The 19,361-nt window shown below is 50.1% G+C and overlaps 1 protein-coding gene across 11 annotated transcripts in view; it reads left to right on the forward strand.

Moving 5' to 3' along the window:
- Positions 1 to 19,361, forward strand: part of SEMA4D (semaphorin 4D) — a 127,045-nt gene that overhangs the window by 83,144 nt on the left and 24,540 nt on the right. For 7 of the 11 annotated variants that reach the window (XM_037738446.1, XM_017528455.2, XM_017528465.2 and 4 more), the window contains 7 exons: positions 4,306 to 4,651; positions 6,447 to 6,592; positions 10,080 to 10,142; positions 13,878 to 13,976; positions 16,716 to 16,809; positions 17,828 to 17,941; positions 18,944 to 19,095. In XM_037738446.1, the coding sequence (XP_037594374.1) occupies positions 4,546 to 4,651; positions 6,447 to 6,592; positions 10,080 to 10,142; positions 13,878 to 13,976; positions 16,716 to 16,809; positions 17,828 to 17,941; positions 18,944 to 19,095 (774 nt within the window). In that variant the 5' untranslated portion in view covers positions 4,306 to 4,545. Of the gene's footprint in view, positions 1 to 57; positions 167 to 4,305; positions 4,652 to 6,446; positions 6,593 to 10,079; positions 10,143 to 13,877; positions 13,977 to 16,715; positions 16,810 to 17,827; positions 17,942 to 18,943; positions 19,096 to 19,361 lie in introns of all 11 variants that reach the window. The other 4 variants (XM_017528457.2, XM_017528458.2, XM_017528462.2 and 1 more) reach the window with 2 other exon arrangements.

The raw sequence follows: 19,361 nt of genomic DNA on the forward strand, positions 1-19,361 counted from the left end.
CTTTTAGAGTCATTTCACTGGGTTTCCAGAGAGAGTTGAGATAAATCTGTGTTCTAGACACCAGTTTCCAAAGAGAGAAATCCTCTCCTGGCTCTGGACTCAGCCTGGGCTGACCGCAGCCTGCTTATTGGGACGCCAAGAGGACTAACTGCAGTTGGGGACCTCGGTAAGAATTAGATCCTCTGCAAACCATATCCCTCCAACAGGGACCCAGCATCTTTGGTATTTGACCCTAAATGAACCGGGCCCTGTAGGCCTTGCGTCTCTGCTCCCAGCCCCTGGTGTGGGCATTCACCTCCTTCATGTGTCCATGCCATGAACCCTCACAGAGGCTCCTTTTGTAACTGGCAAGGAACTCCTAGACTATTCCTTGTTGTTACTGATTTTAATAGACTTTATTTTTCAGAGCAGTTTTAGGTTCTTAGAAAAATTGAGAAGAACGTGCAGAGGTTTCCCATATGCGCCTTCCCCACACATGCACAGCCCCCTCAAGAGCGGCGCCTTTGCTGCAGTCAGTGAACCTGCACAGGTGCCGCATCACCCCATACCAGTACCGGACATTAGGATCGCCAGTTGGTGGTGTATGTTCTGTAGGCTTGGACAAATGCAGAACTGACATGTGTCCACCATGGTAGTATCCTTGCCAGAGTAGTTTCCCTGCCCTGAAAATGCTGTATTCCACTTCCTCATCCCTCTCTCCACACAGCCCCTGGGAACCACTGATCTCTCTACTGTCTTCATGGTTTTGCCTTTCCCAGTGTGTCCTATAGGCGGAATCATGCAGTATGTACTTCTAGAGACTGGCTTCTTTCACTTTAATGATAAGCTTTTAAAGTTCCTCCAGGGAGGAACTTTTTGTGGCTTAACAGCTCATTTATTTTTCATGCCGAGTAACATTCCCTGTCTGTATGTAGCGGTTTGTGTGTCCACTCGCCTGCCCCTTGGCTGCCATCACTCACTTCCTGTGTGGCTGCAGGTTTTATCTTTGCAGGCTCTGCATCTGTCTTCAGAGCACCTTCTCCCATCCATGGCAGCTCATCGCCGTTTCTTTAGCGTCGGTGGACCTTTGCCCATCTGGGGGACACGCCCTGGGGGGGTTGCTTCTGCTGTGTCCTTGCTGTGGATGGCTTGGCTTTGGCTGGGACCTGGGGCCGGGTGTGCCTTGGAGGAGCCAATGTCAGTTCATTGGGCTTCACTGCACTGTGACTGCAGCACTTGGACCAGGCCACTGGTGTCCTTGCTGCATGCATGACTAGAACCCTCTCTGAGGCCCTGCCTGCTGCAGGCCAGCCTCCTCCTCCTCCTCTTCCTCCTCTGGTGGTGTGGGAGCCAGCATGTCTCCCACTGTTTGAGTGTGCAGTTTTCTTCTGCTGGAAGGGCTGGGGCAGGGTGGGCACATTGTCACTTCTGGCTCTCACTGGCGGTATGATGTCTGTCACATGGAAGGGGAGAAAGAACACACACCTAAAATGCCAGGAGACCATTGGTCCAAAAGGAGTGGTAGACAGTTTTTAATGGGAGCTTTTCTCTTGAGGGACTGCTTATAGCTTGTCACCACTGTTACCATCCTTTCCTATGTCTGTCACTGCATCTATGAGAACCAAGAAGAGCAAGGGCAGTAGGACCCTGCAGGGCTGTGGGATGTTTCTGGGTGCCAGACCCCGGGCTGGTTGCTTCCATGCAGCTCTACGCCAGGGTGTGGGTTCAGGGCCAGGGCTGCTTTGTTAGAGCAGGAGTTCCATTCGTATTTGTCAGAGCAATAAACGTTATTGTTAGCAGATGCTAATTGATTCATTATATATTAATATGATTATCTGCTAAATAATCATTTGGCAGATAATTCTCAGAACAACTTCACAGGCCAGTTGGTTCTTCTGTTTTACAGACAAAAAGTGACACCATTACCTCAAGGAACCGCAATTGTGCCTGTAATTCAGAAGACCCGAACCTATAATTTCTTGAGTTTTCTTCAGTGGGAGCCTGTGTAGAAAGCATTAATGGTTTGGGAGCTCAAAGCAGAGCAACTTTTGGGAGCCATTGCTAACTACCGATCAGTCATACAGAGGAAAAGCCTCTTAGAAAGATGAATGAGACTGTGCGGTGGGATTTAGACCGGCGACTTCAGAACAGACACATCTGGAAATGTCGGCAGAGACAGCCGTCACACAGCCTCGCGGAGGGGCCGAGCCCTGTGTGTTCAGGTGCAGCCAGGACAGTGCAGTGGGGGGAGCATGGACGAGGAGAGGTGGATGGAGATGGAGTAGGGTTGTCCATGGCCTTGCTGGCCATGATGAAAAATGTGGGCCTTATTCTGAGTGATGAGAAGGTGTTGAAACATTTCACATGGGGAAATGATATGACCTGATTTATGATAACAGCATTAGCAGTGGATTGGAGGGAGATTGTGTTAGTTTGGAATGATATTTGTTGGTAACAAAAATCTGCAAACAAGTAATTTAAAGAGATTAATGCTTTTATTAGCAAGTCTGAATAGAGCCAATATCAGTTCATTGGGTTTCACTGGGCTGGGACTTAATAGACTTGCTACCAAATAGCAGAAAGCAAGTACAAAGTCTCCATTATGTTATCAGGGTCTCACAGGCTCTTGTGGGTTTCCACTTGGCCATTCTTAGAATGAGACTCATCTTCTTGGTCACAGGATGGCTGCCAGAGCTCCAGCCATCAAATTCTAGTTCCAGGCAGCAATAGGAGGAAGGACAGAGGGAATTGCTAGCTGCATCAGCCTCCTTTAAAGAGCTTTCCTGGAATTGCCATCTAATAAATTCCACTTACAATTCTTTGGCCAGAACTGCCACCAGAGAAGCTGGGAGATGTAGTGAGCTGGGCACACTGCCAACCCAAGTAACCTTGGGATTTTGTTAGTGAGAATGCAGGAACATGGTTGCTGGGGCAGGAAGCCAGTGATCTCTACCACGGAAGCAAGAGCAGAAGCAAAGTAAGGGAGTAGGAGGCTGTAGGAGAGGCCAGGATGAGAGGTGAGCATTGCTCAGATCTGAGTGATGGTGGAGATGGATAGGAGACAAGCCCCAGACGTATTTGAGGCTGAGCAGCAGCACCATCTACGGAATGGGGTTGGGGTTAGAGGTAGATGGCGTCGGCCTCTGACTGCTGGCGCTGTTTTTAGGTGGGGGACGTGGACTGTAGGAATTGTCTGGAAGCAGAGTGAGGTTCCGTTTCAGCTGTGTCTGGCTGGGGTGTGAAGGTGGCTTGTGGAGGTGGTGGGGTGAAGTGGGGTTCTCGAGTCTGGAGCTCAGGGGTGTGGTTGTTCCGTGACCCCCATAGGACTCTTGGATAGAAGCGGGAGCAAGGGACTCGGGGATCCCAGGTTGCTGTTTTCAGTGAGCTTTTTACAGAAGTATAATGTTAAAGTGCCCAATCACTGGGTGCCCAGCTCAGGACATTCTCACAGAGTGAACCTGGGGCAGCTGGCCCCAGATCAAGGTGCTAGAGCCCCTTGGGCCAGTCCTGTGGCGGGTTAGACTGTGGGGCCCAGCAAAGGCACACCAGGACAGTAGCCATGCAGTCATGAGAGGATGCTGGGGACATGAGAGATGGGGCCGGAAGGCCTGTGCACACCTCCCCCACTGCCAGCCCCACAGTTTCACTCAGCAGCATTAAGCCTGTTGTTTTACTAAGGGCTGCTTCTTACTGGGCAAACCAGAGTGAGTCACCGTCGTTTCTGTGAGGCACAGACTTCTTTAGGTAAGACCAGAAGAGCTAGCAGGGTCCCATTTGGGGCAGAGGTCAGACACTCCTGCATGGTGAGGCCTCACGTGTGTGTTTGTATGGTGTAACATCTATGCATGTGTGTGCACTCACATGTACATCTTAGCTCTCTCTGCAGCCTCTCGTTTTTCTGGCTGTTTTCTTACTGAGCATTACAAAGGCAGAGTCTCTAAGGGAAACTGAAACCCGAGTTCCTTCATTTTCATCTCATTACCAGCTGGACACAGCAGCCGCACAGGAAGGAAGCTGGGCAGCCAGCGGCCATGTGTGTCTGCCAGGTGCCCCACACCGCGCTTAGGACCCCTCCATGTGTCTGTCCTGCATTCTGGGCTGGGAGCTGGAGGAGTGGGAAGCACTGGGTCCTGAAGACCTGACCTCGCCTTCCTGTGTCCATGTAGGCTGTCCACTTCTAAGACCCTCTTTTCCCCCGCCACCCTCCCTGTTCCTCAGCAGATGGACCCAGGTGGGGACCCAGGGCAGGCAGAGGGGCTGTAGGGCAGTGAGAAGCAGGTCGTCGCCCACCATGGGTCCTGACTGTTCTTTCTCATTTCCTTCCAGCATTTCTTGAGGCCCTAAAGAAGTATCAAGGGGGCTTTGACATTGCGGTGGTGAGAGCGGCCCCTCCTCACCTGGAGAACTGGGAAATGTGGATTCTCAGGGACCACGTTGCTCACCAGCTCCAGGCTGTGCTGTTGGCCCTGGTCCTGGGGCGCTGAGTCGCATCCGCAATAGCACACTTGCCTGGCCACTTGCTGCGTGAGCCTTTGTGGCTGGAGGCCCTGGGGCTGCCCCTACCTGATGAAGATGCGCACCCCCATTAGGGGGCTGCTCACGGCCCTTGCACTGGTGTTTGGGACAGCGATGGCATTTGCACCCATGCCCCGGATCACCTGGGAGCACAGAGGTGAGCGATAAAGCCTGCAAGGGTGCTGATAGCATGGGACGGGGACCTCACTCCCTGGGGTGCTGAGGTGGGTGGCTGGGGATAGGACAGGGACCCCACTTCCTGAGATGCTGAGGCAAGTGGCTGGGGACAGGATGGGAACCACACTTCCTGGGATGTTGAGACGGGTAGCTGGGGATGGATGGGGACCCCACTGCCCGGGATGCTGAGGTGGTTGACTGGAGATGGGACAGGGACTCTACTTCCTGGGATCCTGAGGATGAGATGACGACCCTGCTGCCTGGGATGCTGAGGCAGATGACTGAGGATGCTGGCATGTGGTCTGTTGCATTCTGTGCTCTGAGAACTTCTGTCTGAGCAGGCAGGCCTACGCAGCTGATCTGAGAAGAGGCTGTGACTGCTGTAGATACTCAGCAGGCCTCGTGCAGACCTCCTGATTTGTTTTCTGAATTTGGGGACCCCTGACAGGAAGCTTCCCTCCCTCATACCTGGTGATGTTTGAGGTGTGCTGCTGAAGCACCCGCCCCTCGGAGCGTCTGCCCCAGGCGCCTGAGCACCGTGAGGCATCATGAGGACGCTGGTCCTGCGTGCAGCTGAGCCTCATGCCAGCTGCTTTGCTTTGCTGCTATTTAGTTTTTGTTTTAGTTATTTCTTCTCTTCAGGGATGTGTCTGGAGACCTGGGTTTCTGACTCAGTGAATTGAGAGCTCTCTCCCTGGGTCTTGAGCAAGGTGTTGCTTGCAGGTGGCTGAGAGCTGTCAGCATTATAGGCTGTCGTTGTGCCAGGAGAAAACCTGCTGCCTGGGCACATCTCCATTTCACACTGAAAACTTAGAACAGAAAGCGTGAACACCTGACTCTCTTTGTGTTTTCTTGAAGTCAGGATCTGGCTCTAATGCCCAGGCTAGCGTGCAGTGGGACAATCATAGCTTACTGCAGCCTCGATCTCCTGGACTCAAGAAATCCTCCCACCTTGGCCTCCCAAAGTGCTGGGGTTACAGGCACCCAACACCACACCTGGACCACCTCACTCTTAAATAAGGCAGACTCTTGGTAATATGTAAAAACCAAGGTCATCACGCTCAAGTTGATGCCAGGACAGTTGAAAAGAAGAAACAGGTCCTAAAAATGTAATGCTGATACATTTATATTCTTCTTAAGCAGTTATTGCTCAAGTCTTCATATTCCTAAGTAGCTGTCGATACAGTAACCTAATAAGCAGAGAGATGTCACTTGTTTCTCTGGTCTGTAAGTTTGTGGTGGTGGTCACTAAGAATTGCATGTTGATGGATATATTCTCCAAAATCAGTTTTGTAAAGATTTTGAAGTAAAACATTCTTTTCCTGAATGAGAAAATCCTAAATCATTATATTCTCTGTACACCTAATCTGTGGATGACTAAAGGCATGCAGACCAGAGCCCGGTGGGCAGAGGGTGGGAGCTGTCACAGGAAGCATCTGGCAGAACAGGGTTTGGGACCCTGTGGGATCCGAGGGAGCAAGAAGGGACGTCTGACTCATAGCCTCAAAGTGAGCACACCAGCTCCCGGCTCGAGCTTTAGGGCGGTGAGTGGGTCCCGTGTTCACACTTGCTGGCCACGTTGTGGGGCTGCCATTGACTGAGGCCGAACTCCATTGCAGCAATACCTATTGCAGCAACGCACGGCCCTTGAGATATGACTGCACCCAGATGTGCTCATTGTCACTGAGACAGGGACCCAGGATGTGCCCAGGCTTAAAAATGCTTCCGTTGCTCTTCTCTTCCTCCCACTCTGACCCTGCCCTTGCATCCCACAGAGGTGCATCTCTTGCAGTTTCACGAGCCGGACATCTACAACTATTCAGCCTTGCTGCTGAGCGAGGACCAGGACACCTTGTACATAGGCGCCCGGGAGGCGATCTTCGCTGTGAACTCACTCAATGTCTCTGAGAAGCAGCACGAGGTACGTCCTGGGCTCCCCTGTGTGTCCACACAGCCCGGCTTGAGTGGGGAGCCTCTCTTGGCCCCACTGCATGGCTGAGGGCTGACTCACCTGGAGCTTCCGTCCTGTAGCTGCCACCGTGCAGCGCCATCTTTGGGTGTCCACCAGCAGCTCACCCGGGGACCACTCTCTTTTCATTTTTTGTTTTTGAACTTTTTATTATGGAAAAAAATCTCAAACATACCTGTGAGCAGAGACAGCTGTGCCATGAGCCCTGTACCCACTGCAGCTTGTGCAAGGCCAGGTGTTTGGTCCTGCCCACAGTGCCCGCCACTTCCTGGGGCATTGAGGCAGACCCGATACCACATTCTTCATCTGGGTATCTCTTACTAGAAAGGGCTGCTTGTCCTGCAGATAACCAGAAATCGCGTCTCCAAAATTTACGTCGTCATACATTCACAGATTTCACTGACCCTTTCGTAGATGATGTTTGTTTAGCTTGTTCAGATCAAACGCTTAGTCTGATTCGGGTTGCAACCAGGCTGTTCCCGTCCATTGCAGCTGGTCACCTGTCCGTTCAGCCTCCCCTTCTAGGAGCCAGCCTCGGTTTCCTTCCTGAGAAAGCCACTCTGCGCAGCCCATCCTGTGTCCCAGCCTTCACATTGCTTTCGAGTCACCACAGTGTCTTTAAACATTTTTAAAAATCAAATCAAATTTAAAATTTGATTGTAGCTCACTGCAGCCTCAAGCTCCTGGGCTCAAGCAATCCTCCTGTCTCAGCCTCCTGAGTAGCTGGGACTGTAAGCCCGTGCACCACACCCAGCTCCATTCACGGTGTCTTTAGCATGCGTCTCTGTCTTCACATCCCCATCCATCAGGTCCAGGCTCACCACACTTGGGACCGTGAGGGGCGGGCTTGTCCATGGAGGCAGGTGTTACTCCTCCTGAACCTCAGTGGCCTTTCACCATTGAAGCCTAGATACTCTTCTCATCAAAGATTGCTAAACGCAATGTTCTGATTCTACCCCTCTTTTTCCACTTGTTAGCTGGAAATCGTATACAAGAGGAAATGCCCATTACCGGCTCTTTTGGTCCGTAGAGGTCACAGTTCCTTTGGGAAATGCAGAATCGATGCTTGGAATCTTTGCCTTTGTTTACCGGTTTTCAGAATAATGAGTTAACGAGTCAGTTTCCCCTCTAAAGGGCAAGAGTGAGTTTTTTAAATTGATTTTTAGTGTCACAATGAACTCATGGATTTAAACATATTTGCTGTGCTTTGACCCATCACAGTGAAATCCGTGCCGCATGCTCAAATTGTCACGTCCACGGCCAGCGGCAGCCTGTGTGGGTTGGCTCCTGAGACCTCGCGGTGTGGGGTAGTTTCCTTTCTCTATGGAATCTGTTCCAGGTTCATGTTGGACATTTTCCGCCCAGATCTCTTTTTGTTTTCATCTCCAGGGTCTAGCTTATTTCTCAATTTTGGTTTGACACATAAATGGGCTTCTGAGCATTATGCTCTGAAAAAAAAGTATTCAGCTGGGTGCAGTGGCTCACGCATGTATTTCCAACACTAGGAGGCCATAGTAGGTGGATTGCTTGAGCTTAGGAGTTCGAGACCGGCCTGGACAACATGGCGAAACCCTGTCTCTACAAAAACCACAAAAAATAGCCAGGTGTGATGGCTTAGGTCTTGGGGGTCTGAGGCGCTTGGGAGTCTGAGGCAGCAGCAGGATCACTTGAGCCCAGGAGGTCAAGGCTGCAGTGAGCCGAGATCATGCCACTGCAGTCCAGCCTGGGCAAGAGCGCGAGACTTTGTCTCAAAACACAAAAACAAAGTATTTAGCACTGTGACGCACTCTGAGCAGAAGGTTGTGGTGGTCTCACCCTACTCTGCTCTTACTCTTGGCGTGTCTGTTAAATTCACCCCCTCCGAGCGCCTTTCTGACCACGCAGGCTCGCTCTCAGTCGTGTGGGAATTGTGGACAGTGTGTTTGTGCTGGCCCCACGGGTAGTCAGTGAGAGCCAGCCATTGCTCTGTGAATGACACCATGGTGGTCCCTCGGGGTGGGGGAGAGGCTTGGGGACCTCTTAAACTTAAAAAATAAAGGCACCCCAGCCAAGCATCCGTGAAAATCGTAATCAAGGGCCTGTTGAAGTGCACGTTCCCTTGTCCCTTAATGCAAGTTGATGAAATCATCTGTACTTTAAATGCTGAAGGAAGTTGCTATTTTAAATGACACTCTGTTCTGCTTTTGTGTGTCCTGATCAGGACTTCCATTTCCATGAAAAGACATTCCCTTGGTACTGTGTCTGCTGCCTGGGTGCTGTGCAGGCAGCACTGAGTTAGTTAGACACCTACAGTGGGGCTCCCCTCCTCACACTCTCCCTCCTAGAAGCCCTGTGTGCTTCCTAACCTCTGAGCCCTGACACCCACTACAAGCCTCTGGGTGGAGAACAATGTATTGTTACTGGTTTCTTTTGTATGAGTTATGGAGCATTATGGAGAGAGATGGGGCATTTTGAGGAAGGTAAGTCAGGGATAGGTATAGAAGCCTGTGTTCTTTCCCTTTTGTCTTCTGTTGCTTTCTATCCTGTGGGGGCTTTGGAAGGTAAGGGGCTAAGGTTCCCACCCCCTGACAGTTTCTGATTATGAATCGTCCCTGGTTTGAAAAAAGAGGTGGTAGGAACGTGGATCTTAACTAAGACAGTGTCTGAGCTGAGCTGGTGGTGTTACTTCATCACTTCCTCCTGCTGCCAACATGCAAGTTTAAGGAAGCGTAATTCTTTCTTTTCACTGATACAGTGAATATTGAGGCTTTAAAAAAAAAAAAAAAAAACCCTAGACTGTAGAGTTACTTTTTTTTTTCTTTGGCAGAGTCTTGCTCTGTTGCCCAGACTGGAGGGTCTCGGCTCACTGCAACCTGTCTCCTGGGTTCAAGCAATTCTTCTGCCTCAGCCTCCCAAGTAGCTGGGATTACAGGCATGTGTCTCCATGCCAAGCTAATTTTTGTGTTTTTAGTAAAGACAGGGTTTCACCATGTTGGCCAGGCTGCTCTCAAACTCCTGACCTCAGGTGATCCGCCTGTTTCAGCCTCCCAAAGTATTGGGATCACAGGTGTGAGCCACCTTGCCTGGCCTGTAGAGTCACTTTGAATGGGTGTGAAAAAGCCCACTTTGATGTATGAAAATACTTACGGTTTAGGTATTTGACAAATAATATAATTTTCTCCACTTTCACTAGTTTGATTTTTGCTGCTGTTTTGTGGTGTATGATGGAAATTTGGGAGCCGGTCTTCCAGATTCCACTTGTTTCAGGATAAGGATCACAGTGAGGATGTTCATGAAGGCCCCAGGCTGTTCCCCAGCTCTCTCAACTTCCCTTGCAGTCTGAGAGTTGATCATCTCAGGAGAACCCTCTAGGCTCTAAACTCAAATATGTTTTTTAAAGCATTTTTATGCTAGTATCTCTTTAAAAGAATATGCGCTGAAATGGACTCTTTCCCAACAGGTACATTGGAAGGTCTCAGAAGACAAAAAAGCAAAATGCGCAGAAAAGGGGAAATCAAAACAGGTAATTTCTTTTGCAAGCTACAAAAAAATGCCATGCAAGTATTTCATGGTGGTTTTAATCTACTGAATGCCAGGACTCCTGCAGTGCAGGCCAGGCATTTTCTCCAGGTTCTGTTCATTCTGCTGGGCTTGGTTACATTGTTGTGATGCGTCTTGGAGCTCATTCGTCTATTCCTGAGTATCAGGGCTGGGTTTCTCAGAGCAGGTGCCAAGCATAGTCAGCCTTTGGTAGATATTTTTTTAAAGTTTATATGAATTGAATGTATTCAAATGGCCCAAAATTTTGACTACAGAGTACGACTTCTGAAGCCCACTGTGAATGGTATAGAAATTCAGGGTTGGTTCTGCTTCCCTGCACGCAGAGGCCTTAGGCTTGGAGGAGTGCTAGGCATGCAGTTTTTCTCAACCCCTTCACTGGACTTGCGACAGAGGTGCCCCATTTAATTGGCCTGCTGCATTCAACCTCTTGCAGGTGGGAGCACGTGAGGGAACAAGTGAAAGATCTGGGTGGCTGGCTGGCTGGCTGTTTTGGGTGCCAGCAGGAGCAGGCTTTCTGTGGGCCCTGTGGCGGTACCCAGTTTGGGGTGCCTGTGGCCCCCCCAGCCCCAGAGGGCATGTTACAATGCTCTCTCATCTCTGCTCTCTGTGGACAATGGTGTGTTATAAGCTCAGTAGGCCCCTTGCCTCATTGCATGGGGCAGACGCCCTCTGCCAGTAAGGGCAAAGGGCCAGTAGGACAGCCTTTTTTGGGTACCCACGTTCAGTGGGTCCTGAGCTCTTGTCTGGCTTCCAAGAAGAATGAAGTCTCATGGACACTTGAAGGATGGTGGAGTCAGAGAATTTTGTTTAGTGACAGAAGTGGCTCTCATCGGAGAGGGGGGCTGGAGAGGGAATAGGACAGGCAAATAATCTTCCCTGAAGTCTGGCTGTTCATGGCCAGCTCTTCTCCAAAGTTAAGCCATTTCTCCAAAGTCCATCCGTCCCTCTGAAGTCAAGTCACCTCTCTCCAGTCCAGCCCCTTCTCTTCTCTACCAACTGAGTCTGGGGTCTTTTAGGCACAGGATGGGGGACAGGGTGGGCTGCTGTAGGTTTTTATGGAAAAGACAACATTTGATTGTAAAAAGGCATTATTCAGAAATGAGAGAAAAAAACCAGTCATGAGAGAACAGAAAAACAGAAGTTCTCACTCTGGGCTACAGGTTTCAGGCTTTTTGGCTCAAAGGTGGGGTTTTTGCCAGGGACCTGCCCCTGTCTGCCTAGACTTTCTCTGCTTCCTTTCTCTATCACTGCAACTTTTGGATTCTTGGCACACATCTGTCGCTTTGGTCCCTCAGGTTCCTCAGTGTGGTGCTCATTCAGGGAGCCCTGGGTGGAGTGCTTATTCCTGTCTGCAGGTCTAGGTTACCCTTGTCACCCTCTGAGCCATCGTGTCCCTACCTGGCATTGGGTAGTCTTCCTCGGTGGTGGGCAAAACAAGCTGAGTTAAGAGCAAAAAAAAAAAAAAAAAGAAAGAAAACCCAAGAAGCCTTTGCTAAACTTTCCTAATGACATGCTTGTAGGGTCCAGCCCTACAGGGTCCCCTGAGCCCCTCTCTACAGGTGTGGAGACGAGAAACTGTGGAAATAAAAGACACAAGACACTGAGAAAGAGAAAACAGAGCTTGGGCCCAGGCATCCACTGCCAGCCAAAGCGCGGAGTCCGGCAGTGGCCCCGAGGGCCCGGACACTCTGACTTTTATTAAGTACGAAGCAGGGGGCAGGGCAGGTAGGGCGAAGCATTGGTGGTCAGTGATAGGGTCAAGTAAATCACGTGCCTTGGAGATAGGGGCCCAGGACTTTGAAGTAGCTGAGGCGAGGAGAAAACCTAAGCATCAGTGCTTTTCACATACTGTCAAAAATATTAAGGACATTAAGATTTATGTTACTATTACGAATTCTTATCTTCTAAGGAAAAGAGGATCCAGGTGCAGAAGCGGAACATGAAAGTGGACATGGAACGTGACCATTGTAGTGCAGCATCACATAGAGGCAGTTAAGCCCCCAAATGTCTGTGGGCCTCCCTGACAGCCGTCAGGTCTACCACAAGAGCTTGGAGAAGCGGAATTTTCTCCCAACTCCCCTAGGAAGGACATATCTCAGCCTTTGGATGTCTCCTTCCCTAGCTGGCTAAACAGTGGGTACTTTCCCAGTACTGGTGCTGCTGCACAGCCCAGGTGCCCTCCGGCAGCCCTTACGTGGGCGTGACAGAGGGCTTAGAGCATCTTGCCTTAGGATCACTTTGTTCACAATGTCACCTGCGTTCCATGCTTCATTACCTGATAATCATTAGTAAAATTAAAAGGTTATATATATATATATTTTTTTTTTGAGACGGAGTTTCACTCTTGTTACCCAGGCTGGAGTGCAATGGGGTGATCTCGGCTCACCGCAACCTCCGCCTCCTGGGTTCAGGCAATTCTCCTGCCTCAGCCTCCTGAGTAGCTGGGATTACAGGCACGTGCCACCATGCCCAGCTAATTTTTTGTATTTTTAGTAGAGACGGGGTTTCACCATGTTGACCAGATGGTCTCGATCTCTTGACCTCGTGATCCACCCGCCTCGGCCTCCCAAAGTGCTGAGATTACAGGCGTGAGCCACCGCGCCCGGCTATATATATATCTTTATGATTTTATGTGAATAACTAAATGATTATATATGATCATATATAGGAATAACTATGTGCTTATCTTTTTAATTCTTTTCTAATTCAGTATTCATACAGGAACAGGCTGAGGCTTCAGAACGTTGCCTCAGCACTTGCGGGGATTTCCCCCCACAGATGCTAAACACTTGCACTGACGTCTTTGTCTTCAAATCCAAAGGTAGTTTAGGAAATGAGAGGAAAAGCAGGCAGTGCAGTATAGCTCCAGTTTCTGGGGGTGTGCAGGTGGGTTGGGGTGAATAGTGAATTACTTCCAACCTGTTTAAAAACAGTTCAAACAAAAAGAGAACTCTCCTAATCTGGGATCATTTCAGACTATAGCACATGTAATCTGAGTACTTTCAGCCTGAAAAGAGTGGGTTCTGAAATGGTTTCTTTGTTTTCCTGCTTGGGCCTTTCTGATGCCAAGCCATGCTCCAGGCTCTCCTAGTGCAGCCTCTCCCTGGGGGCTGGACTGGAGCCCTGGGTTGGGTAGACCTAGAATTGCTGTTTCCAGTTCTGTGCAAGTGGGAGGCAGGGTGAGGTCTCCAGGAACAAAGAGGGAATTCTGTAGCGTGGACACGTCCCCAGGTCTGGCAACGAAACAAATAGTCGATGTACTTAGCAAGAGTAAAATGTATTGCTTTCAACAGTGGGTGTCCCAGTAAGAGTTGAGGTAAGCATTCATTGAGTTTTTTTTTAGTCACCACATCTTTGCTGAGTGTCAATTAGGGACTGAAACCTGAACAGCCTATGGACATTGCAGAGATACAATTTCTCAGGCCAACTTCAGCTTTAGGTTTGCCCAGGGGAGGGATTGGGGCCAGTGACCCTCCCACTGCACGAGAACAGGCCAGTGTGTGAAGAGGAGCTGCAGAGGGTCTAGATGACAAGACAAGGCCGAGAATGCAAACATACCTCGTTGGTCCGAGGCCACGTGTGAGCTGGTGTTGGTGAACGTGGGTCTGTGCCCCTGAGATACACGGCGTCAGCAGTTAGAATAGTGGAGGGCATTTGGGCTGGAAAGTTGCTAATGGTGCATTTCTCTTCCCTGCAGACAGAGTGCCTCAACTATATCCGGGTGCTGCAGCCGCTCAGCGCCACTTCCCTTTACGTGTGTGGGACCAACGCATTCCAGCCGGCCTGTGACTACCTGGTAAGACTGTTGGGTACCTCCTTGTGCTCACGCCAGCCTGGTCAGCAGTGAAAGTAGAAGGGGGCTCAAGGCAGACATAAAGTTGTCTCTACCCTAAAAAAGCAATAGGATTTTCTCTGGGCCAGCTGCAGAAAATAGGGGCAGCTTGTGGCCCCTCTGAAAGCCTTGCATGACTGCTGTCAGGGGCACACAGCCTACTTGGTTCCTCTAAATGTCGGTGTCCATGGCCAAGGGCGAGGCCTGGGGCGAGGCTCAAGGTGCTGGGAGCCCTTGGTGCTAGTGCAGAGTGTGCCATGGCAGGGAGCATTCTGGAAAGGACAGACAGCCCGGCCGCTGTGGGCATCTGGGTCAGGGGGAAAAGACAGGAGGAGCGTGCTGGAAAGGACAGACAGCCTGGCACAGCACTGGGCATCTGGGTCAGGTGGGAAAGTCAGGACTTGCTCCTGGCTTGTGTGTTCTTGGTTGGTGCATCTGTGCTCTGGCTCTGAGATCCACCCTTCGGGTGGGCTGTGGTGTGCAGCTTGCTCACTCAACCACTCCTGGGTTCGGGGGTGGAGTGTGCTGAGCTCCTTGAGAAGCAGGTCCGGCCTCATTCCCTCACCGTGTCCCATCCTTGACTGCCCAGCCTGGTGTCCGGCACCTCCCCCTGTGTGAGGGTCCTTTCTATCCAGATAATCAGATGAGCAACGTGATGACCGTCAGAAAGAGAGGAGGAAGGAGCATTTTTAAAAAGTCATGTGAACATGGAAAATGAAGCACGCTTTTGACTGTGTGTCCCTGGATTTTAATGAGTCCCGATAAATGTGAAATATGCCACAGTGAAAAGCATCATTTGCTAGCACCCTAAATTAATAAGAATTAAAATATTTTCCAATCTGAAGTCAGAGATAAATGACAAGACAGCATATGGCCTCATTTTGCTGAGGAAGCCTGGTGTTTGCACACAAATACCAGGTGAGATTCATAGCAGGGGTGTATCCAGGTGCCTGTACCACAGATGTTGGCAGTGAAAGCTGATGGGGTGGGAGGTGCTTTGGGGATGGTAAGACCCTCAGTCCTCAAAGACAGTCATTTGTATTTCTTTTTGTGTGAAAAAATGCAGTTGGACTAGGAACATTTTGCATATCAAAGGATTTTTCTGGCTAACCTCAATTTAATCAGAAGCTTAAAGTTCTGTCATTTAAACTTACATTCTGTAGCTAGGTTAGTTGCTGAGGTTAGAGGATAGTGTGTTTGGTTTAAATTTAGAGCTATAATTTTTCCTAATTTTTAATAAAAATTTTTGCACCTGCATAAAAGTCGTATCACTTGTGTACACTGGCAACCTAGATGGCACAGTTGGGAGCGTGTGTGTGCCCGTGTCTGCCTGTGCATGTCTGTGTCCACGTGTGTGTCCGTGTGTGCACATATGTGTGCTTGCTGAACTTTGACCCATGACTCCCAAATGCCTTCACAGGCGTCTCATAAGAATAGTGACATTTTCCTATATAACTCCAGTTTTGTCATTATTTCTAAGAAAATGTTCAATAATTCACCAGCATCATCCGGTCTCCAGTCCCTGTTCAGATTTCCCCAACAGCCTTAAACCTCCTTTTAAGGTATGATAAACGGTCACGTCGAATGGAGTTCACATTCCGTAACCTGACAGGTGAAGAGCCGTGTGCTGTTTTAACCAGCCTTTCAGGGGTGTCAGCTACGGCATTTCACATGGCCTGAGCTTTCCTGCTCTGCTTCTGAGAGTGCATTTCCAGCCAGCCTCTTGCGGCCGAGGTGCTGGGTGTCCTCACCCTGCGGTGGGCCATGACAGTTTTCTTCAGCCTCCCCAGGCTGTTGGCTGCCAAGCGGCATCCCCACACGTGTTCTGTGTGCTCTCTGGTTCCCAGCAGCCTCAGCCCTCCTCTCTCGTCTGTGCGGCCGAGATGGGTTTCTTCTGCCACTTGCTGGGTTTTGCCTGTTTTTCCGCTGGATACTGTTTCTCACTCATTTGTCCACGCTTTTCACCTATTCAGGGATAGAGATACCTCATCTGCCATTCTGTAGGCATTTTCCTCAGTTTGTTATGTATTTAACCTTGCCGTGTTATTTCCTTGTGTGGAACTTTCCAATTCTCTCTGTGAATGGCTCTGTGCATTTTTTCCTCGTGTGGCTGTGGGCGCTCTGGCCAAGTAAAGAGATGACCCCCAGATGGCAGTGCCAGCCCGTGCTTCATTTTAGTGCAGTGCTGTTCTGTTTTTAGTAATCAGATTGCCGATTCATCTGGAATATATTTTGGTGAGTAGAGCGCGGTAGGGATTCTGCCTGTTTATGTTTTTCTGTTTCCTACTTATTGGGTCATCTAGCTGCTTAGAATGCAGTCTTTATTGATGTTAAAATTCTGCACAAGGGCTTCCGCTCACATACTGAGCAAGTTCTGTATTCGGTTCGTCCTGGCGGCTTTCCAGCCCTAGAGCCATCAGCGTTGCCATTTCCATTTTGCAGATGAGTAAACTGAGGGTCTGAGATCTTGGGAAGCTTGGCCAGGGCATCAGAGCAAGGGCACTGAGGTGCTGATGTCCAGACCCAAGCTGAGCAACACATGGCCTGGCTCTGGTGGGCGGGACTCCCGTGGCGCCACACCCACCTGCGGCCCTGTTGGTCTTCCGAGAATAGCAAATTTGTAAAACTAAATGGTACAAAGACACATTATTACCACAGAAATTCAGCCATTTGATGAGGTACTCTCTTTTTATTCAATTGTAGAGCTTAACATCCTTTAAGTTTCTGGGGAGAAATGAAGATGGCAAAGGAAGATGTCCCTTTGACCCAGCACACAGCTACACATCCGTCATAGTTGGTGAGTCCTGCCCCTACAGTTCCTTCACCCGAAGATTACAGTGTCATGTTAATTACCAAACAGGATATTTGGATCTTCTGTGAAGTCCTGTCTTCCTTGGCTTTGTTTAAATACGAGCTATCCTTACAAAAGACACACATATCTGCTTAGACCCTTTAACTTTTGAATTCATTGTTCGTGAAGATAATAGCTACCACGGTAAATGTCACTTTGTATCCATCGCTGGCTCATGTCATTTGGATAATGCTAGCAAGGTGAGCAGATGCTCCTGTTTGGGAGGGAGGTTTTGACCAAGGCACATGCTGTCTGTGGTCTCGCACCGCTGAGCAAGTGGCCATAGCCTCATGTGTACCCACTGTTGCATCTGCCAACATTTTCCTGGATGCGGGCGTTGCTTGCATTTACTTATTGCCCCACGACTCTTAAAATGCAGCTGAACATGGAGCATAAAATTATCCTCAACAAAGTGAGAGCATGCCTGTGGTCCTAGCTACTTGGGAGGCTTAGGCGGGAGGATAGCAGTTTGAGACAAGTCTGGGAAACAGCAAGAATTCACCTCAAGCCAGGCACTGTGGCTCACACCTGGATCACTGGAGGTCAGGAGTTTGAGACCAGCCGGCCAACAGGATGAAACCCTGTCTCTACCAAAAAATACAAAAATTAGCTGGGCATGGTGACCTGTCCCTGTAGTGCCAGCTGTTCGGGAGGCTGAGGCATGAGAATGACTTGACCTGGGAGGCGGAGGTTGCAGTGAGCCAAGATAGCACCACTGCACTCCAGCCTGGGCAACAGAGTGGGACCCTGTATCTAAACAAGAAACCTCATCTCGAAAAAGAAAGAACTAGAAGACACAGGGCACCCCAAAAGTTGAGGAGACTGTCTTTCCCCTCCCCCAGGGTGGGGGTGGGGGCTTAATTGGTTTATAAAGGGAACCACTGTGTGGAATGTCTGTCCCAGTGTTGGTGCCATAGCCTGAGAGGTTGGTTCCCTTTTCCTCTTTTCTCCTGGACCCCTGCAGATGGAGAACTTTATTCGGGGACGTCGTATAATTTTTTGGGAAGTGAACCCATCATCGCCCGAAATTCTTCCTCTAGTCCCCTGAGAACGGAATATGCAATCCCTTGGCTGAACGGTAAGGAGGAGCAGTGCACCTTAGCGGGAGGTGTGGTCTCCTCGTGAACATGCCCCCATTGATCTCTCCTTTTGCTGTCTCTGAGCCCTGAGGGCCCCCAAGCTTGTGTCAGCCGCCGTTTGCAGGGGTGGGGTGGACGCTTCCCGAATTGCTCAGCAATGGCCAGAGTCCCACGGTGCCTTGTTTGCTGTTTTCTCTGCTAACAGTGTACTGTCTTAAGACGGCTCCCCGCTAACCCCCGATAAATGGATTTGGGACTCTCATAAAAGTGAGAATCTGATAGTAAATGGCAAACTCAGACTAATCGGATGGGGACATGGTGTAATTACCAGAGTGAAATTAAAGTGAACACTGGTGTGTGCCTGCAGGCCAGCCTCTAGCACCCAGCTGGATGGCTCTGGGTGCCTTGTTGCTGCCAGCAGCACGTATCTGATTTCCATCTTCAATGTGTAGGAAGAAGCTGGTGGCTGTTCATGGGGTCTTTTCTTGTGGGTGCCAGCCTGCAGAGCCCTGGGTTTTGAACCTGTTTACCTCAGGGCAGATCCCAAGACCCAAGATTCAGGGACAGCTGGCTATTCCTTGGGGCGGGGCAGGATCTTGTGGTTAGAGTTTGTTTATTTGAAGCATGTGTTATTTAAACCTGCAAATGCATACCTTACGTAGGTCTCTGATACTGATACCATCTGCTTCCCTGCCTTGTAATCAGAAGGCCCAGCCTCACTTCTTCGGGTGAACCTGGGTAGGATGCGCTCCCCAGAGCCACTATTGAGGGCATCTCTCTGAGGCCAGGGAGGTGGAGGTAGGGCACCATCTGGGCTCTGTGCTGTCATCATCCCTGGACCCTGGAATTTCTGCTTGGGTTATGGCATGTGTGCACTCCAGATATCCTTGCAGGGAAGCCCTCAGGCCCCCGAAGGCAGTGCAGGCTGGCCTGGTGACCTCGTGGGTGCAGGCAGTCCCCCAGCTCTGTGTTCCGGGATAATCACTGACCTCTCTCTGCAGAGCCTAACTTCGTGTTTGCTGACGTGATCCGAAAAAGCCCAGACAGCCCCAACGGCGAGGATGACAGGGTCTACTTCTTCTTCACGGAGGTGTCTGTGGAGTACGAGTTTGTGTTCAGGCTGCAGATCCCACGGATAGCAAGAGTGTGCAAGGTGAGTGCCAGGCAGTCCGTCTTTGCCTGGCCCCTGCCGTGACAGTAGTGTGCCTGGATGGTGAGTGCTCCGACCTTCGTCTGAAATGTCACTTCCCCTAGCACTTTATTCCCTGGGGCCTCAGATGTGCCTCTCAACAGGCCTTATTTCTGGGGGTCGTGGGGACAGGAGGAATGCTGGCCCCCATGTGCGACCCATCAGCCTCCTGTTCTCAGGAGGTTCTGTTTTTTGATGCACCCCCCTCAAGCCTCCCCAGTGTATAAAAA

Source organism: Cebus imitator, unplaced genomic scaffold (genome assembly GCF_001604975.1).
Source record: "Cebus imitator isolate Cc_AM_T3 unplaced genomic scaffold, Cebus_imitator-1.0 Scaffold53, whole genome shotgun sequence".
NCBI lineage: Eukaryota > Metazoa > Chordata > Mammalia > Primates > Cebidae > Cebus > Cebus imitator.